Genomic DNA, 25,651 nt, shown 5'->3' with positions numbered 1-25,651 from the left:
GTTGTTATAGCCCTCACTCACTCTAATAGTGACATACTTCAACATCGGGCTCACTCAGGGTGGACTCAACCATATTTCAGGGAGCACTTGTGGAGATTTTGGATATAAGGGGCGTAACGTTAAAGATAAAATTCCTATCCCACTCCCAAAGTATCCTTTATTCGTGGAGTGGGGGGGAAGGTTAAAAAAAGACAATGGCAGCATTGGAGGATGTGATGGTCCTATGACCCTAACTGACCACCAACATGTTTCAGCCATATCGCTGGCCTATTTGTGGTCCTGGGTTTTCGTCAGGGTGGGATGCGAAGAGGTCACTTTGCCCAGAGACGTGAGTGCTGTGTGATCATGCAATTAACATGTAACACATTTTATAAATGAGGGACAAATCTAATACCTGTCTCTGTTCGCTTTGAGGAATTACCTGAAAGACAAAGAGTGAAAAAACCAGACAAACACATGAAGGACATGTGGTAAATTTTGTGCGGTCAGGCCTGATGTTGCTCATTGCAAAAGAAGCTAGACCATTGTCGTTCTCCTTAGTGATGTATCGTGAGGGCGACTGGTATCATATGTAAGCACCAGAGGGTGATAGTGTCTGGTGTTCATCATTCAGAGTTTGTACCAGTGGCATGCATTCATGGGTTTATTGTTTAACAATACATTTATGGAAAAAAATGCAAGCAGAAATACTGTTTCATGCGTACCAAGAGCAATAATTGTTGCTGCTTAGTGTCATACACGCATACATACCTACACACTGTTACCCGTACTGTGAATATTATTGAGTGACCAATAATAGTGAGGTAAAAACCAGTAGTTTATGACTGTAAGTCAAGGGCACTCACCCCGGTAGGACTGATGTGGTTGATGTGCCATATTAGGAACTACTGTGGGGGACAAGGTGGTGCTGATAGGTAGCAGCGCCTAAATGTTGAATACGTCACGATTTATGTGGTATGTAGTTCGCGAACCACCCATGATGTGGATAATGGTTGGTATCTGTATTGGTGTTCCATTTGTGAAGACTAAACGTACAGTGGTATGTTGGGGTGTGATAGAGACTGATCTCCATGGAGGATCATATTTAACCCTGCGAAGTAGCGCTAGTCGTAGCTACGGAAAGTGCACTTCGCACTACACGAGCTACGCGTTGCCCTACGTGAACTGTGTAGTGCGCGATGATTGCACAGTGCCGATGCTTGTCCGCACTGTGCAATCATTGAAAACAACACCTTGCACAGTGCGAGCTGTCGTTTTCTGCCGCTCGAGTAGATTTTTACTCGAGTGGCAGCTTTCTTAACGCGGACTGGTAGTTTCTCATTGCGAGCGGTCACGAGCATACGCGACCACTCGCAATGAGAAACCTGACCTCCCTGCGTTGAGAATCTTGCCGGGAGGCTTATTTTCCACGCTTGTAATCGCCAACTTGATGTTGCTGATCGCGAACAAGGAAAAGGTCTCGCCGGGATGTCATTTTGCTCGCTCGCAGTCGCCAACTTGACGTTGAGGACTGCGATCGAGCAAAAAATGCCAACTACGCTACACTACGCATTTTTGCACCGTGCTACGTGCAATTCGCGTAGTGCAAAATAGCATAAACTACGCAAACTACGCGAGCATACCGTAGTGGTCCATCCAGGGTTAATCATATTCAGGGGTGTCGGTCTGAGTGTACCCTAGCTCTCGGCATGGTAGCCATAGGCTCATCTATTAAGATTGTTGAGTTGGCTCCATGGGATGTCGTCGTTGAGGCCAATTTTGTTTGTGTGTAAGCAATACCCCCTTCTCTGTTCTTTGCGCAATAGTGTGTCTTGTTCTCTGTTTTGTACAAATATATTTTTCTATAATCGTCCATTTCAAATCATTTTCAATGTGACTGGATTCCAGGAAGTAGATTGTGAGGTTGGTCATTGTTTTTTTACAGTGAATGGTGCTTCTGTGTTTTCTGATTCTTGTTTTAATTTTTCTCTGAGTCATGCCTATATATCTGAGATCGCATGGGCAAGTGATCATGTATATGACATTAGTGCTGTTGCAATTAATGTGGGTTCTTTGTTCCCATGTTTTTTTAACCCTAGATAATGTTGGTCGTGTGTGTGGTAAAAGGGCATACTGTGTGGCTGCCACATGGGAAGTGACCCATAACTCGTGGAAGATCCCATAAGGTGGTTTGTCTGTTCTTTGTGGTCTCCATGGAGTTGCTGTGTACCAGTCTGTCTCGTAAGCTGTTGTTTTTCCTAAATGAGTAAAGAGGTATCTCAAATTCAAGTTTGTTGGATGTGAGTATGTGCAAGTGCTTGTTGATGGGTTTTTTGATTAGATTGTACCCAGAGTTATATGTAGTGACACATATGAGTTTTTGTGTTTCGGGTTTATTTGTTTTTTCTAGGAGGCTTTCTCTGTGGATGTTTTGCACACTTTTTTGCTTTGTTTACTATTTGTATTGGGTAAAACCGATCTTGGAGTTTTTTGGTGCGTTTTGCTGCGTCTTTGTTGTAGTCTTCCTTTTTGGAGCAGTTGCGCTTGATGTGCAAGAATTGTCCAATTGTAAAAGTTTATCTGAGGGCCCTTGGATGTGCACTTTCGAAATGGAGGAGGCTATTATGGTCGGTGGGTTTAGTGTACAGTGAGGTGCTGAGTTTTTCTTCCTCAGCAGTGCTGTTCACATCCAGGAAGGACACTAGCTTATTGTCATGTATCATACTGAATTTGAGGAGTTGGTTCCTGCTGTTGATACATTCGTTGAAGTGATTTATATCAGTATTGTCATGTTGCCATATTACCAAGATGTCGTCAATGTACCTGATCCATAGGCGTATATGGTTGGCATAGGGGTTGTTCGTCAAGATGCTGTGGTCCTCGAACCAACCCATGTACAGGCAGGTTACACAGGAGGAAAAGTGCTGCCCAATAATGTTCCATAGCATTGTAGGTAGATGTTGTCTTTGAAGCTGAAGAAGTTTTCCATGAGGGCCATTTAGGCCAGTTCCATGATCCAGTCTGAGGGCTTTCCATAGCTACTCCTGGGTTTTTAGTAGGTCCTGGATCACTCTGAGGTTGTCTTCCTAGGGGATGCTGGTGTAGAGTGCCTCTACATCAAGACATATGAGTGTCTCACTCTGTGGATCAAAGGTCATATCTCCGAGGATCGTGAGAAGGCGGGTGGTGTCCTTGACATAGGATTTGTCCCTGGTTACTAGTGGACTCAAGTACCAGTCTACAAATTGTGATACTGGTTCAAGGACTGATCCAATCCCCGAGACGATTGGTCTTTCTGGAGGTGGAGTTTGTCCTTTGTGGATTTTGGGGACCGTGTAGAACCTGAGGGTTCTGGGTTCTGTTGTGGTAAAGAACTCTCTCTCCTTTTTGTTGAACCATCCTTTCTCATCTGCTTCCTTCAGCAGTAATTTTATGTCATGTTGGATCCTAGTGGTGAAATCAGAGCGTAGAGGTTTGTAGTTTCTGTAGTCTTGCCAAAGTGAGTGACATGTCCTTCTGTAGTCCTTCTAGTTTGGGATCACTATTGCTCCGACCTTACCTGTGGGTTTTATAACAATGTTTTCTTTTTTGCCGCGGGAATTGAGGGCGGTAGTCTCACGTTTGGAGAGGTTGTGGAAGGTGTTTTATTTTGGTCTCCAAAGTTCTATGTCCTTTGTGACCGCCTCCTCAAAGGCTATAATTTATGGAGGGATGGATAAAGGGGTTGGGGAGACTAAACAGACTTTTTTTTTAGGTCTGTGTGTCCGTCCATCACATTGATGTCGAATTACTACACACTTCAAAACTGCAGAGCCACAATACACTCCTCACAATAAAATGTGCACCCATCAAATATATTGGAGTTTCAAAAATAGCTAAGCAACATCTTAATAGGAATACCTGTGAGTTCCTTGACTACTGGCAGCTAATCTAAAATGTAATAATGTTGTAAATGGCTAATTGCAAAAGATATGTTCAATTGTCTTCTTTTCACTTCATTTTTCAGATTGCTTGAATGTTCTTCTGGTCACCCTATTTCTAGGACAGTTGGGATTTTTGTAAACCTGGTGAAAGGGCTTTTAGAAAAGCTTTTAGATTATAGATCAATGATGAACGATGAAAGCAAGAACAACCGTATGAGCTGTACCGTTAATTTGCTGGTAAGTTAAAATTAAAACAGACCAATGTAAAAAGAAAACAAAAAGGCTGATGCAGGTATAACATTCAACTACACAAAATATCTGTTATATTGTAATAATCAAGGAGATAATGCTTTGAGAACAGATTCATGCTCTTCAGACAGGTGGAGTGTTGATAGATCGGGTAACTAATGATCTTAGTGGTGACATTGCTTGAAAAAAAGCAAACTCCTTGTTTGATTACCAAAGGGTGTTCACAGCTTTTATTCTGTTGAAATTGATGACATTATTATTGGCGCAGATGACAGCAAAGCAAACACAAGGAGATGATGGACGGAGCGCTGAAGATTTTCGGACACTCACCCCCAGTCACAGATCCGGGTTGAATCCATCATCATTCTTTAATTCACTTCGCCACCTCAGTTCAGACCCAGCTATATACAAATCAGTTTTGACCCTGTGCCTCATAGGAACAGGCCAGCCTGACTGCCAAGCCAGGTTTTCCTAGAACTGGAAACAAGCATCCTCGGACTGGTTTCTGGGTAACACCCTTCACCGGCCAGGCTAGCTTGAATCTAGTGGCAAAATGAGCAAGGTACCCACGTCTGGGCATACCCTGCCAACTTAAGGCAAATAAAGCAATCACAACTGGGGGTGACTAGAGGTGAGTGTCTGAAAAGTTTCAGTGCTCCGTCCATCATCTCCTTGTAGATAACAGCAACCCTTTCAAAAGGTATCGGGTGCTAGGAAATTGTTGTCAACAATTACCCACAATTTGTGATTTTGAGACTCATTGAGCCTGGACACTTGGTCTCAACTGCATACGATCTAAAGGTAATTGCATAAGGAAGTCTGTGATTCTATCTTAAGAAGATTGCAATAGATCTCTGGAAAAGGATTAATTTCCAAGAACTTTGGACCACAAGTGTTCATTAAAACTAGGTATTAATAAAAGAAAACATTACAGGCATATTTAAGGGGATATAAGTAATAAATCCGCTAAGAAGCAAGTTGGGTTAGTAGCATTAATTTAAACTACAGAGTTTAAAAACAACTTTACCAATGAGCTTCTAGAATCTCTCCTAATGAGTTGTTGGGAACATTAATGAAAAGCTATGTATTTTACCACTCCTTCACCCATATGTCTCCTGAACTTTGCTAGAACCCATATCAAATTACAGAAAACCACAAATGAAAATTCAATCCTTTAGTGATTCTGACATTCGTGGTAATATCCTACAAATTACCAATGTTTTTAGTTCAAAGCACAGATTACCTTCTGAATACACATTTAATCATGTGAAATTGGCCCTTGAATTGTTACCTAGGGTCCTTTAGGATTGATATCTAATGAACCAAGGTACTGAATAAGATTTACGCTTAGAGACGAGGAGAGGGGTGGTAGTGAATGGCCATATTGGGGTCGTTTTTGTTCAGGTATTTGATGTTTATTTGGCTTACTGTTTTTTCTTTCCATCGTATTCTTATTGAAAATAAGCTCCTTTATGAATAACATCTGATATTCAATGTAAATGGTATACTAACAGTTGTCTATTGAAGTGTGACTCTAAAAGCTTCTGAAACCTACACTTTGCTACTGCAGCAGAACAACCTAATACGAAATAGGATGATGATTGGATTTGGTTTTAGTTTGTGTATAAAATTGCCACTAAGGAACTATTAAAAAAAACTTCGGTGTCAGCACATATTAAATATTCCCCATGCTGTTTGCATATAAAAGATCCATTTATTCAAAAACCTTAGTTCAAACCTTGTCAAAGAAAGGCAAAACATGATTACATAACTGCCATGTAACAGTACATACATGTGCAATCTGTGCGTCTATTTTTAGTGGACACTGCTAGTTTTTTTCCTCTCAAATCCAGACAGAATGCTAGATGGGCTGGTAAAACGCCTCAAATTAGACACAATGTTGACTTTTGTACAGATATTTGAAGTACACACTGCTTAAAATCCAAAATGTCTTAGTAACACAGTACTCCAAATACACCCAAAACACACTTAGGCCTTTGATCTAGACAGATGGAGGCAAAGGCTGGTCTGACGAAATAGATGAGAACAACACTGGTGCTTAGGGTCAGTTGCATGTTGCTGGTGCCACAGAGAACAGTATCCTTTAACATGGAATAGTGAACATCTAAAACGGCCTTCCTCATAAGCCATTCAAACCAAGTGATTCCGAGGAAACTCAGTTAGCATACAGATTAGTTTTCAGCTGGTGCCCCTATCTGAGAAATTCGCATTTGCACTGGCTGTTGTAAAGCAGCGTTTTTTAGACTTTGACAAAATACACTTTTTTTTAAAAAACATAACAATTTACAATTTTTCTGCTGATATAACGTTACCTTGCAAAAATACTGATTAGATGCATCGTTAAGGAGGTTGTCAGCTATTATTCTTTTAACGGTTAAATTAAAAAGATTTTAAATTACCCTGGTCGTTCAGCAAAGATGAACTTGTTGTCACAGCACAACAGAAGGTTGCTGCGAATGGAAACAGTTTTCTCCTTGGTGTAAGACATTAGATTATTGGTTGAGGAAGGCGAAGAGCCCACTCAGTCAACAACCACAATCCTTGTCAGGGTGAACCACAATAGTCAATAAATGATCCTGTGTTTAACCATCTGGTAGATTGGCACAAAAGCGTCCAGGCTTGTCAGAGGCAATGTTGATAAATAAAATGATACCAGAATGACAAATACTTGATCAGTAGATACAGAGCTATTCAATTTTAAAGTTTATAGTGAAAATAGGGCCTAGAAGCAAAAAGCTCCACTTGCGGTCATCTGGTCATGCTAGACCAGCAGAAAGTCACAAGTTCAGGCCAACTACGATGGAAAGAGGGTCAAATACAGAGACCAGGTTAGTCCAGCTGAAAGGTTACCTTCTAAATCTGTTGTTTTGCTCGCAGAGATGGGAGGCTTAAGGTTGTGGATGGTCATTGCTGTAGCGTGATGAGCCGACTTGGCATCATGGATAATCGTCGCTGTAGCGCAAAGAACCAGTCAGGTGTAATGGGCAGTCAGCGCTGTAGCTTCAAGTAGGTCGGTGTGGCGGGCTTATGTGGCTATAGCAAGAAGTGCAGGTCTTGCATTGTCACTGACGGAATTTATCGATACGAAGAACAGATCTCACCAGAGTTTCGCATTGGCCATCTTCGCTGGTGGCACAGACTTGGTGTGACCAGGCCTGTTCTTGGTCTCAAGGAGCCCAAACAGTGGCTGCTCCTCCGCAATGGTGGACGAGTGCCACCCCACTGGCTCAGAGCCAGCAGCTGAAAAATAAAACAATATTTTATTGTCGTTATAAATTCTAGCATGTGTAGGGTTGGGTGGGGCGGGGCTAGAGTCACAGGTAGGAGAGGCCGGTGCACTTCTAAGTGCGCATGTCTGTTTGGCCAGCCGTCTTAGGCTGGCCAAACAGACATGCACAGTTAGTTTTTTTTAACCCAGCTGTATTATACAGCTGGATGGAGAAATGGCACAGACTTCCTGTGCCTGAATGGAGCATCAAAGTAGCCCACTCAGGCTAATCCTGGTGCTGCTCTCCTAGCAGCATCTGGATAGGTTGGGGAGTGTGTCCTAGGGACTTCCAGGAGCAGGACGGAGGATCAGATACATTTTTTTGATATTTTTATTTCAACTTTCACCTCTCATGACTGCCCTCCACCCCCACAGCTACTGCTGCTCTACCAGTCCACCACTGCATATTGGCAGCAGCGGCAACTGAGCTCAAAAGTCAGGAATTTCACCTTCTCTTGAGGATGAGTACACCCTGATGCCATCCTAGGGTGCAGGACCTGGGGAGGCAACTACAGCAAAAGTCAGCAGGGCTCAGACAGGTCCAGTTGCAGGCCCAGGCAGGTCTAGTTGCAGCAGATCAGCTGAGCAGTTGCAGGGAGGTCTCTCAGGCATGTTGTGCCCCCTTGGCTCACCCAGGAGGTCATAAAACTGAAACTTGGAGTCACTCTGGGAAGCCTGGAATGAAGGCAACAGGTCAAGTCTTCTTTCTTAGACAACAAGAGAGCACTTCAAGCAGCAGGACAGTCCTTTGACAGCAGGGCAGCCCTCCTTCTGTAACTTAGGCAGGTCCAGGTATAATCCGAAGTGTCTCTAGAGGGTCAATAATTATACCTGGCATCAGCCTTTGTTTGGGGGTTGGGGAGACTCCCTGTCCTACACCCACATCTAGTTCTGGAAAGTTCTTCCTCTTCCCCTGCCGAGGCTCCAAACTGTCTAGGGATGACAAAAGTCATAGCTAGCCTGGTGTCTGATTCCTTTGCATATGCAGGCGATAAACTCCTTAGAAGTGCAAATAGGGCTAGGTAAAGCACTTCCCCAGTCCTCCTGCCAGGATGGCTCATCCTGTCAACACCTATTCCCCTTTGAGTTACTATCTGGAAGTGATACACAAATACCAACAGCAGAGACATTCACTGTCATGAGACCCAAAACAATGGAAGAAGGATCAAGTAGTTGGGACAAGAAATTGCCAACTGTCTAAAAGGGATATATTCAAAATTGTCAATTAACATCCAACTTTACCAAAAAAGAGTACTTGAAGTTACCATTCATTTGAGTGTAAACAATATAATTGTAGCTAATACCTATCCATAATTCGCACTTATCAAATGTAATAAGGTATCCCAGTGTTAGTCTTGCAAAAGTGAAAACCGACTTTAGGAGTTTTTTTACTACTAGGACATGTAAAACCTAAGTACACATATCCTACTTATTAAATACAATTCACCTTGGCCAATGAGACTTTAGGGATTACCTTAGGGGTGACTTATAAGGGTTAAAAAGGGAGGTTTAGACCTGGCAAAATGCTTATTTTACCAGACTGAAATGACAGTTTAAAACTGCACTACAGGCAGCAGTGGCAGGCCAGACACATTTTTAAAAGGCTACTTTGGTGGGTGGTCAGTGAGTGTTGCAAGCTCACTAGTAGCATTTAATTTACAGGCTCTGGGTTCATGGAGTGCAATTTACTAGGGTGTTACAATTAAATTAACTGTTCCAATTAGGGATAGAACACATTTTCTGACTCGGCAATGCTGCGAGCGCAAAGTAAGAGCTTTTATTTATTTATTTCCTTACTCTTCACTTTCCCGTCGTATGTCAGACTACACTATCCCAACGCCTCAGCCCCGCCCCGCCTTACCGCCCCCCAGCGTTACCTGTGCGAGCCGCCACTGAAAATAGTCATGCCTTTAAAGAGGACTCAGCTATGGATGAGAATAGGACTGGTATGTTATGTGCATTTCTGAGTTGTCCTTTAATCAGCTGAGCTGTTGCACTGAAAAAGTTGTGCACAGTATACATTTGACTGGGGAATCTAAGTAGATTACTTTGTCATAATACAACTGGGTCTGAATAGCATTATTTATTACTGGTATGTGTTGATGAGGGACCAGAAACGGTATAATTCTTTTCAAGATCTTTAGGTGGAAAAGGCAGCTGCTGGCAACTTTCCTCGTCTGATATTCAAGAGACAGAGAGGGGTCCAGAAAGATGCCCAAGTTCCTCAAGTTGTTGGCAGGGTCGGGGAGCGGCCGACCCATAGTCTGGGACCAGCTGTTGTTTTCCCACTGTTCTGATTGTGTAAGCAAAAACGGCCTAAATGCTATGTCTTACACCTCAACTCCATCGCTTCCAGTTTTATAACATTTTATTTCCTCCATAACTGGCTATGATCCCTAGAGTAGACCAAATGAGGTAGGTGTCGCTAAGAATAAATGTAATAACCCTGAAATTGCAGTCATATATCAATGTGCATCTTCCTATTTTAAAAATTGAAAATATTATAAAAATTAGATTTGGTGAAAATGTTGAATTAGGGCACGAAAGCTGAAATTATTTTAGCATACCTGCTCTGCATAGTGTGAAACATTAGTTTTAGTGCAACATTTTAAAAATAGAATCTCACTATGCTTCCTGGGAAACCACATTCTAATACATTGTTTTGCCTCATAGAATTTCTACAAAGATATTAACCGTGAAGCAATGTACATAAGGTAGGACGATTTTTTTCCTTGATTCTAATTAAGCTGTGTAATGATATTCCACTTTATGTTTTAGCATTTTAGAATCGCAGCTGAGATTGTTTGACATGCCAGGCGCCAAATCGTGGAAAATGTCTGAAGGGTCCATTTGTGTTTGTACTTTTGATGTATTAGTTTCTTGGCCTGTAGCAGTCTTAGCATATTTTATACAGTCATTGCTTGCAAGGCTATTTTGTAACACGAGCTTGGGTATGAAGTTATTGAAGCAGTTCATTTTGCATTTAGAATGGTTACATAACCAGCTCAGGAAAAAATTTACTTTGCTTCCAAATGCTTGATATTATTCATGAAAGAGCAGTTGGGATATATTTTGCCAATGTATCAATCAGCTTCTTTTCTTTTTACATTAAGTATGCAGTGAAACCAAATCACGTTTAACTTAGTTAAAGAGTTTGATGTAATGTTTTTATCTACAGCTCTGAGGATTCGACGGATATATTTTGTACGTTTTCAAAGTGGAACATGAGGGGGAATATAGGATGAGATATTTAAATTTACCTACGTTTGATATAAGAATTATTGTTTCAAGCATGAATAGTGGAACTGTGTATGTGTTAACAGTATAACTAACTGTGCGCCAGGAAACAGAGAATAAGGGACTCTTAGTTGGCCTACCTTTCTTGATCAGTGTATGGTCATTCTCTCCAAGAGAATGGAGGTGGTGAAATGCCTCTAGAGCTGCAATTACAGAAGTGTTTACTATCTATTCAGATACCCTAAGAAACGTTGATATTTAATTTGTGGGATTTCATTAGTTTTCTCAATTAACAGTGCGGACCTTTGGAATGCTTTATCAATACCCACAATATAAAAATTTATCCAAATCTTACCAATATTCAGTCATTTTTACCTGGTTATTTACTACTTTGCATGGGTGCACATGTTCTCATTTTGGGGGTTGTCAAAGATCTGAAAGAGTACACCTTGAACCCATGAGCCACAAATTAGCAAAATTACTGCTTTGAAATATATATGGATTATTGCTATTTGTTTTCATACCAAGAGCTTTATGTATGAAAACTATTTGCATCTGTGCAATTGCATTTTTCATTTTCTATTCTCTACTGTAAAAATAGTTTCCCTCTTGGAAATACCGATTTTCTTATTCGCCAACAGGAAGAAAAGTTGCCCTTGGTCTTAATAGGACTAAATCGCAGACCATATTTAGAGTTGGAATGGGTTGGGAGCAGTCAAGTGATTTCTCACAAGTCCACATGTTTTTGGGTATTTTCATACTTCCACATCCACTGGATTGGGAATATCTACTCCCAAAACTAGTGTAGGATGTTTATATCCATAATATTGCATGCATAATTTTACAGCATTTTGTTGTGATAGTTCACAAGTGCAAATGCCTTTACACAAGTTCATATTCAGGTTTTTATGAATATCAAATCTGGTTTTGAACTCTTAACACAAGTCATTTGTGCATGTAAATATATGTCACCTCTGTAGTAAATATAAGGATGTGATGGTATGAGTTGATCAGGATGGAAAGTCATTTTATTTAATGTCTTCAGCTATTGGAAATCTCTGACATCTGAAGGGTGCTTTCTTGTACCACTATGTGTCAATTAGATCAATGGTGCAGACTTTGTTACATGTGTGGATGAATATCATCATCATTTTCTGAAGATGTTTGGACAATTTTGAATTTGAGTTGCGATTTGATTTTAACCCAATGTAATTTTTCCAGGACTTAGGTGGCATGGTAAAAATTGTACAAAGATTACCTCAGAGAGTGGTACCAAGTGGTTCAACATAAAGAAACATAGGACCTGATTTAAAGTTCGGCGGACATGTTATTCTGTAAAAGGTGTGATTGATATTCCGTCCACTGTATTAGAAGTGCCACTGGCTACGATGCACTTGTAATACAGCTGACAGGATATCTGATGCGTTTGTTATGGCGTAACCTGTCTGCTGAACCTTAAATCAGGTTCATGGTTTTCAGACATCAAAAGGGCCTTACAGCAAATATAATGATACCCACCCATAGATAATGATATCCAAACATTTAATTGTGAAACTGTGCAGGTTGAATAGGTAATGTTGAATTAAATGTACATATATAATAGTCAGCTCTGGGTTTAATAGCTGAAGATTGTATTACACTGTGAAGAATGATTTTAATATACTAAAAAATAAATATTAGGATAATTATTAAGCATACTATGTTTCCCAAATCGTACTAGAGGTAGCCTTCAAATTGCATTTAGATTATTTCTCTAATTTCTATAATCTCTGTATTCTACATAGAGACACATTATAAGAAATGCCAGTTAACAAGAGGAGTATTTGAATTTCTTTCTGACTACAAGACACTCTAACTTATATTTTGCAGCAAAGCAGCTATTACCCATTAAGCGAATAAGCAAGTACTAGTGAGATAAAAACTGCCCTTATGTGTTAATCAAGAAACACACATATGTGCAGCTACAAATACCAGGGGCAGGAAGGGGAATTCTGCAGGAGGGAGTATATATAACATTAGATATAGACAGAAAATGATAGAGACCTGCACACCCTGAAATGTGTGCATCAAAGACAACCAAGCCACCTTGCACTAAGTGCACGGTAGATACACACAAGTGTAACAAACCGGTGCATCAACCACTACTTGTTGTATAGGTACAACAAAATAACAATGGAACCATAAGTACACCCATTCAATCTCACAAACTAAGTTCCACTATAAACATGAGAGGCACATGCTTTATTGAATCCTTTATAATGTTGCTGTATTAGGAGACAGTATGTTTCTAGGGACTGGTGCAGTTCTTTTGCTCAAGGCAAGCATGACTACACCCATATGTGCCTGAACCATGCCCAGCACTGCAAACTCTGGTCCATTGACAATTTATCCCATTTCCATTCACTGCTACTTGGCCCTCAACTCCACCCTCATGCTGGCTGCCCCTTCTCACACTGCCTCCCCTCTATGGATGATAGGAGCCTTCTCCTGTTACACCTGCCATTACTCCTGCACCTCCGGCAACCTTTCTGTCACTGAAGCACACCACATGCCACACACCCTTAGATAAGCCCTGGAAACCACTTGCACCAAAACACATCACTCACAAATCAGACACCCAGCACTTCTGAAAGTAGCATAGACTTCATTCACAGAGAAAACATCATCTGCACAGCCACCTTGGCTGAAACCAACAACTGGCTGAAATATCTGACCTTCTAGATTAACATTCCCAACACCGTCACAATAAGAGATGCCTCCTCTATCAGGCACTTGGAACCAGGTCCAACTTCCATACCATCCTCTCTGACTTCATCGCCACCTGGACACTAGAATCCAATGCATTCATACTGCTCAGTGTTCTGAAATTTCACCTAGGGAACCAAGGTCCTCGTCCTTGGTCTCCCCCCCCATGGTGTGGGACAGCTTCTGGTGGCCCCCTGCCCTCAAAAACCCACCAAGCCCTACGAACCACGCCCGGAACCTCAGCATCATTCTAGACTCGCCAGATCAACACTATCGCCTCGACCTGCTTCAACTCCCTCCTCATCCTCACAAGGCCTTCAAGTGGATCCCCCATGAATGCAGAAAGACAGTCTCCCACGCACTCATAACTAGCAGACTGGACTACGGTAATGTCCTCTGCTCCAGAATAAAAAAAAACCCTGCTAGACAAGCTCCAAACCATCCAGAACACCGCAGGCAGACTCATCCTCGGAACCCCATGACACAAACACATGACCCCACACCACGAGACCTCCACTGGCTCCCCATCAAGAAGAGAGTAACCTTCAAGCCTACAAATCCCTCCACAACATCGGAGCCAAATACCTCAACGAAAGAATCTCATTCCATGTACCCAAAAGGAACCGCCGCTCCGCCGACCTCGCCCTAGCAGAAACCCCCTGCATCCGCAGAACCAGAGAAGGAGGAAGAGCCTTCTCCTGCGTCATGGCAAAGGCCTGGAATGAGCTCCCTGCCAACATCAGATGCTCCCCTATTCTACACACCTTCAGGAAGAGCCTCAAGACCTGGCTCTTAAATTGATCCGGAGCTGCAAACCCCCACAAGTGCCTTGAGGCCCTAACAGGTGAGTAGCATGCTTTATAATCCCCTGATTGATTGATTGAACCAGTCAGACACCAATTCTGCCAACCTCGAAAATGATCTCAGGATCCTGGGCCTCAATCAACAGAACAATTGACTCACCCACATGGCAGGTCTTCTCATCAACCCCAACTTCACTCACTTTCTCAGTATCTCAGTGTTATCCTGACACCTCTGACCGGGATCCGTCACTATCTCATCATAGTCAACATCCATCTACCCAGACAGGCTAAACTCTCCAACATCCTAACATCCCAACAGCATTAGAAGAAAGTTGCAGATGTCAATTAGAACTATTAGTACCTCACTTTCTCACCAGCCCACCATACTCACCCAAGCTATCTCCACTTCAACAAATCGATAAACACCTGCCTAGACACCCTGGCCCTGATTTAGACCAATTACAAAACCCTGGCCACACCCTGCACCAGCCGGTACACTGAAGACCTCTGGCTCACAAAACACCACTGCAAGCATGTGGAGTGATGATGACTGCTCACCCAGAATGCCACTGACAGCCTCCTTCAAGTATGTCCATAGGATCTATTATAAATGTATCAAAGCTGCTAAACTCTTAGCACTCTCCTCCCGCATACAGAATGGTGAGAACTCCGACAGAGATCGTCGCCATTGAAACAAAATTCACATGCCTGCCCACCAGCTCCATGATGATAACCTACTCACAATACCTATGCAACAAACTCTTTATCCACTTTGTGGAGACAATCAGGACTATCTGTAACAACCTCGCCCCCAACTGCATCCTGCATTCCTCAGCGTCCCCGACTAAACCACCACCTCCGTACCAGGCCCCCAGTTATCATCATGATCAGAAATCTACAGCTACGAAAACAGCCAACACCATGCGATCAATTAACTCCAGACAATCCTTCAGACCCTCATTCTACATCTTTGTTAGACCTGGCATCATTGGTGTGGGTTTCCCCTGTTTTCTTTTGCCTTTACCTCCTGTTATGTTGCTGTGTGTTGGACTTTGTTTTTTTTGGTCTGGATGCTTTGGGCACTTTGCCAGTGCTGTCCAGTGCCAAAGTGCAAGTGCTCCCTGTAGATTGTTGTTATGGATTGGTGATTCCATGATTGGAGTATTTGAATTACTAGTCAGTCCCTAATACAGTGCACTATGTGTGCCCAGGGTCTGTAAATCAAATGATGCTGGTGGGTTGGCAGCACTGATGGTGCCACCCACATAAGCAGCCTGTTAATGTAACTCAGATCTACCACTGCAGTGTCTGTGCGCAGTTTGGTACTGCCATGTCGACCTGGCAAGTGCACCCACTTGACAGGCCCTAACCTTTCCTTTTCTTACATGTTAGTCAGCCCTAAGCTAGGCCCAATGTACCCCGGTGGGAAGGGTGTCGTGTCTGTGAAAGGTAGGACATGCCCTAATGTGTGCAGCATGTCCTGATAGTGAAATACTACCAATTTTGTTTTTAGACTATTGTAAGGCTATCTGTCCCATAGGTTTGAATGGGTAGTTTGCTCAAAACATCTTATAAATACTGCCCATGGGAACAAGATTGGAAAATAAAGTTTGATATGCCTGAACTCAGAATGTCAAGATGCATCTTTTAGTGAGGGTGATTTTTACATTCTGGGTTCAAAAATTCCACTTTTAGAAAGTAGGTATTTTCTTGCCTAATCCTCCAGTGTGCCTCTGCTAGGTTGTGTATTGACTGTCTGGCTTTGGAAGTGACGGGGGCTGTGAATTCTGTTCAAACAGCCACTTGGGAGGGGTTAGTTGTGTCCTGACTCTCTGGGTTGAGTCAGGGCTGGGCTGAATAGACCTGGGCTACATTCAAAGTAGGGGGCAGGAGATTTCTTTCACACCAGAATGGGCCTGGTCTGCTAAGGACAATGCTGTCTCCACCTCCTGCCAGGAATCTGCACCAGGGAGAACAGAACTGATTGTGGCTGGGTAAAGAGCGTCTCTGCACCAGAGAACAAAGAGATTTACTGTAAAAAAAAAAAAGTGGGGCCAGACCCCAGACTTTTAGATCATTCTGGGAAGCAAGTGGAACTTTTGCCAAGGAGAAGAACCGGAGTAACTGAGAAGTACTGCCCCTTTGCTGTGTGCTGTCTGGGGTTGGCCTGAAGTGGCTGTTTCTGCCAAGGAAAGGAGAAGGACATTGCTGTGTGTTGTGTTCCCTGCATGAGAAAGATCTCTAAGGGCTTGAGTAGAGCTTGCCTCCTGTTCTGAAGCCTCAGGGACACAAAGACTTCACCACCAGTCCTCCCTGGACTCCTTTGCGAGAACAATCAACGCAGCACCTGCTTGCCGCTGAAGTGTCTGTTGTGCGACGAACCCTGTGCACCGATCTGCAACGTCAGAGATCACTGCACCAATTCTGATGCAGGCCCTCCTGTGGAAGAACCAGCGCATCGAGGGGACGCTTTTGAAATCATTACAGCGCATCCGGGGTCTTCAGGCATTGCAACGTACCGGATTGTCAACCATTGCATCGAAGCACCAAGTCTGTCTCATTGTTGGGGGACGCAGTAAGAAACCAACGCACCACCTCCCCACGCAGTAAGAAACCGACGCATCACCTCCTCTCCGGTAAGGAACCGATGCATAACCTCCCCCGGTGAAAGGCACCGACACATCACCTTCCTTGATTGTAAGGAACCGACGCATCACCTGCTCTGCGACCCTTTTTGTTTGCATTTTTCGACACATCCAAGGTACCTTGTGTAAAAGTGTTGCATCCAACATTTTCTTGGAACAGACCTGTGTCTACCTTTTAAGAATCATATTTTTAGTACTGTATCTTGGATTTTTGCTGTTTGGTCTTCTTTTGGTTTAGATAGAACTTCGACTCTTGAGGCGGAAGCCGGGAGTCAGGGGCTGATTATTTTTAACCTGTGTAATTTTTGTAACAATTTGCCTCTGTGTTATTTTGTTGTTTTAAAATTTATCTCGGGAACATCGTGTGATTTTTGGACACATGTTTTAACTCACTGCACTTACTCCCACCCTCCACGCGCTCCTCACGAGGGTCCACGCGCTCTCAGGTTGCCGATTTGGGGCTCCTGTACCGCGGGATCAGGCAACCGAGCACTTCCTGCTCAGGCGCCATCTTGGGGGAGGAAGGTCGGCGCTCCAGTGGTGCGGGCGATTCGGCCCTCCCACTACATATAGGGCCGGCGAAAGCATTTACTCAGCGATAGAACTTCGACTCTTGAGGCGGAAGCCGGGAGTCAGGGGCTGATTATTTTTAACCTGTGTAATTTGTGTAACAATTTGCCTCTGTGTTATTTCGTTGTTTTAAAATTTATCTCGGGAACATCGTGTGATTTTGAACACATGTTTTAACTCACTGCACTTACTCCCACCCTCCACGCGCTCCTCACGAGGGTCCACGCGCTCTCAGGTTGCCGATTTGGGGCTCCTGGACCGCAGGATCAGGCAACCGAGCACTTCCTGCTCAGGCGCCATCTTGGGGGAGGAAGGTCGGCGGTCTAGTGGTGCGGGCGATTCGGCCCTCCCACTACATATAGGGCCGGCGAAAGCATTTACTCAGAGATAGAACTTCGACTCTTGAGGCGGGAGCCGGGAGTCAGGGGCTGATTATTTTTAACCTGTGTAATTTGTGTAACAATTTGCCTCTGTGTTATTTCGTTGTTTTAAAATTTATCTCGGGAACATCGTGTGATTTTGGACACATGTTTTAACTCACTGCACTTACTCCCACCCTCCACGCGCTCCTCACGAGGGTCCACGCGCTCTCAGGTTGCCGATTTGGGGCTCCTGGACCGTGGGATCAGGCAACCGAGCACTTCCTGCTCAGGCCCCATCTTGGGGGAGGAAGGTCGGCGCTCTAGTGGTGCGGGCGATTCGGCCCTCCCACTACAAAATGCCTTCTACACCTCGTACGCGCAGCGGACGAGTGCAGCGGGCGCGACGATGGTGCGCCGGAGGTGCGCCAGCGGTAAGCCCGTCTGCGCCCGTCTGCGCCACGCCGGGACCAGGGCCTAGTACCCTGGTCCCACCCTTTCATAAGAGGATAACATACTCCAGGGAACTCCTGGGCCAACTGAACCAGCCCCCCATGTCCCTCTGTGCCCACTCCATTAGAGTCGATGGCCCTCGTAACCATTGTCTCCACTGTACATATAAACTATCCACTCCAAAGACCGGCCACTCTGCCCAGACTGTCATTAAAATGGCCATGGTAAACTGCCGATCCCTGCCTAAACACGCGCAGGAAATCCATATGCTCTTAGACGAGCAACAACTGGAGATTCTGTTTTTAACAGAGACATGGCTCTCATCAGATTCTGATCCGGAGATTGTTCAGGCTCTGCCCCAAGGCTTCCTCATTCAACACTTGGATCGAGTGAAGGGAAGGATAGGAGGGATTGCCATAATTCATAGAGACCACCTTTCGTGTCGGTTTCACGGCAGCCCCCTCTCTGACTGCGAAAATGTTAAATTTACCATCCAAGTGTCCCCATGTAAATCCCTTTTAGGAGTTCTTATGTACCGCCGCCCTGGCACCATGGGACAGTTCTGCAGCTCTCTCTTAGAAACCTCCATGGCCATGGCCAGTACTCTGCCCAATTTTATGATCCTAGGGGACCAAAATATTCACTTTGACAACAACAATGATAGCATAGCTTCGGACCTGTTATTAGATCTAGCAACCCACCAGCTCCACTTGGGGAATGACCAACCCACGCACACACTGGGGCACCAGTCGGATTTCATTTTTTCGAACATCCTGGACCTTAAAGTCAGAGTACCTATCCCGATACTGTGGACCGACCATCTGCTTATTCCGTTTAGCTGGTTGATCCCGACTATCCCGCTCCCCACGCAAGCACCCGGCAGACCCTCACGCCCTTGGTCTAAATTAGACACTGTTAAATGGAAGCATGCCCTGGAGCTCTCCTTGCCAAACTATGAGGCTGACCCCGCAGCCGCGGATGTCAAGCTGTCCTCGTGGATTGAAAACTCCCTTAACATCGTCCTCCCTAAAAAAAAACATCTTAAACCACGGAAAAAAACCACTCTGCCCTGGTTTACTCAGGAGGTCCGCCGCCTGAAAAAACTTTGTAAAAGATCTGAAAGACTATGGAGGAAGGACTATGATCCCAACAAGAAGAGGGATTATAAAGTCACTATTCATAACTACAAAAAAGCTCTTAAAGCTGCGCAAGCAGTCTTTTTCGAAGAAAAAATTAGAACTGCCTCTTGCTCGTCAAGAGAAACTTTTCAAATCGTGAAAATGCTTTTAAAAACCCCGGAGCCTACATGCCCAGGTGACTTCTTGGACAATCATTGTTACGAGCTTGCAAATTTCTTTGACCAAAAGATCTAAAATATCCTTAAACAACTCCCCCCTCTCTATCCTGTGGACCTATTCGACCCATGTCCGACACAGTCACAGAACCTCAATATAGGTCTGGACACATTTATCCCTATTAGTGAGGACACCCTGTCCCCTATTCTAGCCCCTGTTAAGATCTTAAAACTCGTGGCACCTACCATCCTCGCCCCGATGGTGAACGTGATTAACTCCTCTCTATCGCAGGGCATGGTTCCCCCCAGTTGGAAGAAGGCTGTGGTCAAGGCCCTATTAAAAAAGCCTAACCTCGACCCCCTAAATTTGACCAACTTTAGGCCGATTTCTCTCTTGCCAAGTATCAGCAAGATGGCAGAAAAATTCATCAACAACCAACTGTCCAACTACCTTGAATCCAGTGAATTGCTCAAACCCTCACAGACAGGCTTTCGTCTGGGCCAGGGCACTGAGACTGCGGTGGTGGTCGAAGAGGCAAGGAAGATCATCGATGCAGGAGGATCAGTGGCAGTGATCCTCCTGGATCTAAGTGCGGCCTTCGACACCGTTAACCATCGTACGTTGGTCCAACGGCTCAGGGATCTGGGCATCTCAGGGCTTGCCTTGTCCTGGTGAAGATCCTTCCTTCACAGCCGCTCCTTCCAGGTGGCTAAGGGCAACCACATCTCCAAAGAGACCCCAATACACTGCGGAGTGCTGCAGGGCTCTTCCCTGAGCCCTACGCTCTTCAACGTGTATATGTCTCCCCTCAAAAAAATTGTCACCCCTTATGGTATCAAATTACTGACATATGCCGACGATACCCAACTTGTAGTATCACTAAGCCACCAGGAAAATCCCACCATCGATCTGTATTCCTGCCTTGGAAATATAGTCAGTTGGATGGACAGGTCCCACCTAAAACTGAATAGTAATAAAACGGAGATTATGGTGATGGGCAACCAGTCTCACTTTCGTCCAGAGACCTTGTGGCCTCCCTGCATGGGTCCGCCCCTACTCCTAAATCCGATATCAAAAGCCTTGGGATCTGGCTGGACCAGGAGCTCACCCTGAATACCCAAGCAAGGAAAACGGCCAGAGCCTGCTATGGTCTCCTCCGCTCTTCCCGTAAAATCCTTCCGTTGCTCCCCTTTCAGTCTAGGAAGCTCCTAGTCCAGGGCCTAATACTGTCCAGATTGGACTATGGAAATGCCCTCTACCTCGGTGCTCCTAAGAAAGTGACAGCCAAACTCCAAGTAGTGCAAAACACTGCTGCCCGGATCCTTACTAATACCAACAACCGGTGCTAGGCCAAACCGGCTCTTAGAGCACTGCATTGGCTGCCAGTATTGGAGAGAGTGCATTTCAAGGCCCTTTGTCTAACACACAAAATACTATATGGTAATTCCCCTCATATCCTCAAAGATCTTATTGTTCCACACACTACCAACAGAACCCTCCGATCCACGAACCTCCACCTGACCCTAACGCCCAGGATCAAGAGGGCCCAATCTGGAGGTCGGCGTTTCTCATACGTCGCCTCCAAACTGTGGAACTCACTCCCTCTGGATTTGCGTGCTCAACCCAATCTCCTTCCTTTCCGTAAACTTCTGCAGACCTGGCTGTACCCGTAACTCTCCCCCTTTTGTTGTCGCTTGTTTCTATCACTAGCGCTGGGACGCTTACGGGCAGCCATGCGCTCTAGAAATCTTTAAACATAAACATAAACATAAAGATTACTTATTTTTCTACACTGGTGTTGTGTCCCTTTGTAGTGTTTTCACTTTATTACTGAATGTGTTCACAAATGCTTTACACACTGCCTTTGTGATAAGAATGTCTGCACGTGCCAAGCTACCAAGATGCTGAGTAAGTTTTCTTATAGAAGTGTAAACCACTCACCCTGACTAGGAAGAAGGGTCCCTACTTGGATAAAGGTACCTACGTTTGCTAACTAGAGATCCCTATTTCTAACAATCTTCATTTGAAGTCTGGAACCCATCGGCTAAGCTCTCACCTTTATATTCAACTGCTTGCTCTCTATCACGATCACCATGTCTAATTACACACCCATCTTTCTAATACTCTACCCTGTCAAAATCATGAAAACTGGTCAACGCTCAATTCACTCACTATCTTGAGACAGAACTCTTCCTCGCGCCATCCAATCGGATTTCATAGCGAATCTCAGCACTCTGTAGGCCCTCAGTGCCCCCACAGATGACATATGCCGTATTACTAACAAGGTAAACCTCTCAGATGCATTTGACACCATCTCTCACCTTATCCTCATCCAGAGGCTCCATTGGTCTGAAATTCGGGGCCTATTCTACAGGAGATTTGATCCTTTTCCACTGAGATGTTCTTGAATGATCAGCCTTGCCCCAGTCTGATGTCACCAAGCTGATGTGGGGAATTCCTCAGGGTTCCACCTTGAACCTCAACTTCTTCAGTGTCTACAAGGCCACACTTGCCTCCATTGTTCACTCCCACAGCCTGAGCATCACCTCATAGGCAAATGACACGCAAATTTACCGTAACGTTTCCCTCTCACAAGGCACACCTACTGCACAAGCCAGCATCTTATGGGGCTTGTCCTGCATATGGGACTGGATGAAAAGGAGCTACCCCTAGTTCAACTGTGACAATACATAGGTTGCACTGTTGAGCAATCACATCTCTCTATGGACCCCAGCCAGGTGGCCTGACATTCTAGAGCCCTGTCAATGGTGCAAGGAACCTGGGTATCTAAATTGATAAACCGAAAAAATGTATTGAAGTAGTTCAAGAAATATTCTCGGATCCCTACTTCTGCATAAAAAAGGCGCATTAATAAGTGACCTTATCTATTTCACGAAAAGACGGGCTAAATTGAGGTTGGCATTCTACTCAAGGCTCAAAATCGTCACATCCAAGAAGACCCCTCACAGGCTCAGACTTACAGTTGCCCCCTCTCCCTCCAACAAAATAAAAGCAACCATCTCCCTCTACAGCAACTGGACTATCTTCATATAATCATCTGAGCACAACCTGGGCATCTTCAACAACATCTTCCTCATCATCAAGAAAATATTGTCTAAATACAAACCTTCACCCTCCCAAGCTACCCCTTTACCTGTTGGTAACCCCCTTAAACCTCTGCTGGTGTATGCTTACAGTCGTGACAGCCCATGGACTCTACCCCTCCTCTCCATAGCTTTGCCATAGAGAACTGCGTACTAAATAGCAACTCTTCCAAGACAATAGACAGATTACATCTCTCCCTCTTCCCCAACTTGCCAACAGGATTGCCAACTGCCTAAGATTATTGGGTCAGAGGCACGAAACCCAATAAGGCAAACCACCCCCCCTCTTACTTCCCTGTCCTCCTTGCTCACTCCTATAGTACACATGACTCCCTCCCTGACCACACCGGTGTTACGCCCGCTTTCCTACCTCCCTAAGCAGGTCACCAACGTGACGCAGGAACCCCAGGTACCTCTTCACAACTAGTTACCTCCCCTACCAATGCATGATGCATCCCATATATCTATCCTTACTATGAACCTCTCTAACCTCCCCCCAGAGCACCCCCCTCTCTGAGCTCTTTCCCCAAGGACCAGGAACCTTCTCTCACACCGGACTAGAATCTAGGCTGGATGATATCTCACTTACCCTTCAACAACTCAAGCAAGTTGTTCGAAGCGTCTTTCCCCTCACATCGGAGCTATCAGTTATTAAGAAGTCTAGGGGATTTTCGAAGACTGTAGCACAAAACGACACACATCCCTCAAGTTCCGGGACTAGGCAGTCTATTTGTCCCATACCCACTATGACCTCACTTCTAGGGGCTCCTACTCACCAAAGATGGTAAACATCACTCTTCCCTAATGTCCCCTCTCGGCCTTTCAGAGCTAAAGACTTACTCCAAGACTCGGATATTAGAACCCTTCTTCTCTCTTATGAACCATCATTTGCTTTGAGCACAGACATGGTGTGCCTAATTGAAGCAATCCACTTTGACCCATCTAGAGAACCTACAGTTAACTCTAGATCTTTAAATAAAAACAACCTCACCATAGTGTGCCACTATTCTTTCCTCAGATGATCCCAAACCACAGCTTAAATGCATGCTCCTCAACTGCAGATCTGCTGTTCGACATGCTGCAGACATTGCTGCCTCATCCTGGCACATAATCCAGACAGTTTAGTGCTGACGGAAACCTGGCTTAACGACTATTCTGAACCAATAATCGACATTCTAGTGCCCCCTAACTATAACATGATCAGGCTTGATGGACTGAGCGGGCGAGGTGGAGGCATCGCAAGTATTCATTGTATCAATTTATCAGTTAGACAACTACATTCTGATTCTCTGTCATCGTGTGAATACCTGTGCTTTGAGGCTGCATGCAACAACAAGCATGCTTGCAAATTCCATGCACTCTACCACCCTCCAAGAGACAATCCCCCTTTCAGAGAACAGATCATAGAAATCATCATGACAAATGTGGACTGCCATGGCACCCAGTTCTTCCTGCTGGACTTTAATCTTTATTGAAATTACCTAAATGACTCGTCCGTCAATATCTTATCTTATCTTAAGGGGTTCTTGTATAGCGCACTAACACCATAGGTTTCCTCAAGTCCTTCCTATTAGACCTTAACTTCACTCAAATATGAGATAGCCCCACACACAACAAGGGAGCCACCTTAGATCTGGTCATTGGCAAGAGCAGCTCCATTCAACTTGAATCTATCGCCCCATCTGACTGGACGGACCACCAGAGCAACTCCTTTCTCGCCTTAGAACCGGTGAGAACCATTAAATCTCAGCCGAAGAAACCTAGACTCTGGCAAAGAAATCTGAGAAACATTAACCAATGTGATTTGTCCTCTCACACCGACAGCATCCTGCCTCCTCCCTCGGACATATCTAATGTCGGTGCCCTCACAGACTAACATACTAGACTCTATGGCATGGCTATAACTGTAAAGAAGGCCCTCCAAAATCTCTAATGCTTGCTATAACGGGTGCCTTAATACAGAGAGAAGAAATCTAAGACAAGCAGAACGTATCTGGAAATTCTCATCCTCTTAGGACCATTTAACGCAGCTGAGATCTCTGAGAAATGTGTATAACAAATGCTAGCTACTTCAGGGAAAGACTAGATCAAGCAAAAAAACAACCAAAAAACTGTTTGAACTCATCAAGCTTCAATCTAACAACCCACCTATCCCTCCAACCTTAGAACCCTGTCATCAGCCAAACTGTGAAGAGTTTGCTTCCTTCTTCCATGATAAATCAACAAAGATTGATTTGGAACTACTGGCAGCCTGTGAAATGCTACCTGCCACATTTCCATCCTCTGGGTTGGATGTGCCCCCACAACGTCTGATTCTCTCTCCTAAAAACAATGCCTCTTGGAGCCAATCCAAAGCATGGATGAGAGCTCCATCTGAAAAACTCTGGCTTCTCTGAAACCTTCCAACCAATTTAGTAACCCCGTACCACCGAACTTCTTCAAGGAGATCAGATCATCCATACTCCCTCCCTGGAAGAAAATAGTAAACACCTCTCTGCTCCAAGGGTCAAGCACAGATTGCCTACAGTCAAGGGAGGTCACCCCAATCCTGAAAAAAATGACGGCAGACTAGACTAACCTCCACAATTTTCGTCAATCACCACCATTCCTACGCTAGCAAAGCTCCTCTAGAAATGCATTCACACCTAACTATGTAGCAACATTGAACAATATCACTACTAGACAAATTCCAATCCGGCTTCAGGCAGGGTTATGACATTGAATCCGCTCTTACTCACATTGTTGATGGTTCACTACGAATGCTAGATCCAAATAGTCATGCCTTTTGATCCTCCTTGTAATTTTGTACGCTTCTGATGCAGTCAAACATGATACCCTCATCGGTCTACTGGAGCGCAGGATGGGGTTATAAGGTACTGTGCTTAACTGGCTTTTCTCATTTCTACAGAATAGAACCCAAAGGTTGAAGGTTAATCATTCTCTGTCCAACCCCTCTCTGCTCACTCTGAGGGGTACCCTAGGGGTCCACTCTTTCACACA

General features: G+C 44.4%; 1 protein-coding gene across 2 annotated transcripts in view; it reads left to right on the top strand.

The window, feature by feature from the left end:
- DOCK2 (dedicator of cytokinesis 2) overlaps nucleotides 1-25,651 on the top strand; it is a 2,042,522-nt gene that overhangs the window by 1,808,673 nt on the left and 208,198 nt on the right. Inside the window, exons 35-36 of one of the 2 annotated variants that reach the window (XM_078653373.1) lie at nucleotides 3,986-4,139; nucleotides 10,114-10,154. The exons of the other annotated variant lie outside the window; for it this stretch is intronic. Of the exons in view, the coding sequence (XP_078509499.1) occupies nucleotides 3,986-4,139; nucleotides 10,114-10,154 (195 nt within the window). The remainder of the gene's footprint in view (nucleotides 1-3,985; nucleotides 4,140-10,113; nucleotides 10,155-25,651) is intronic. 2 annotated transcript variants of the gene reach the window in all.

This window comes from Lissotriton helveticus, chromosome 7, assembly GCF_964261635.1.
Source record: "Lissotriton helveticus chromosome 7, aLisHel1.1, whole genome shotgun sequence".
In the NCBI taxonomy this organism is placed as follows: Eukaryota; Metazoa; Chordata; class Amphibia; order Caudata; family Salamandridae; genus Lissotriton; species Lissotriton helveticus.
The sequence above is the reverse complement of the archived record's forward strand: the minus strand, read 5'-3'. Positions and strand labels throughout refer to the sequence as shown.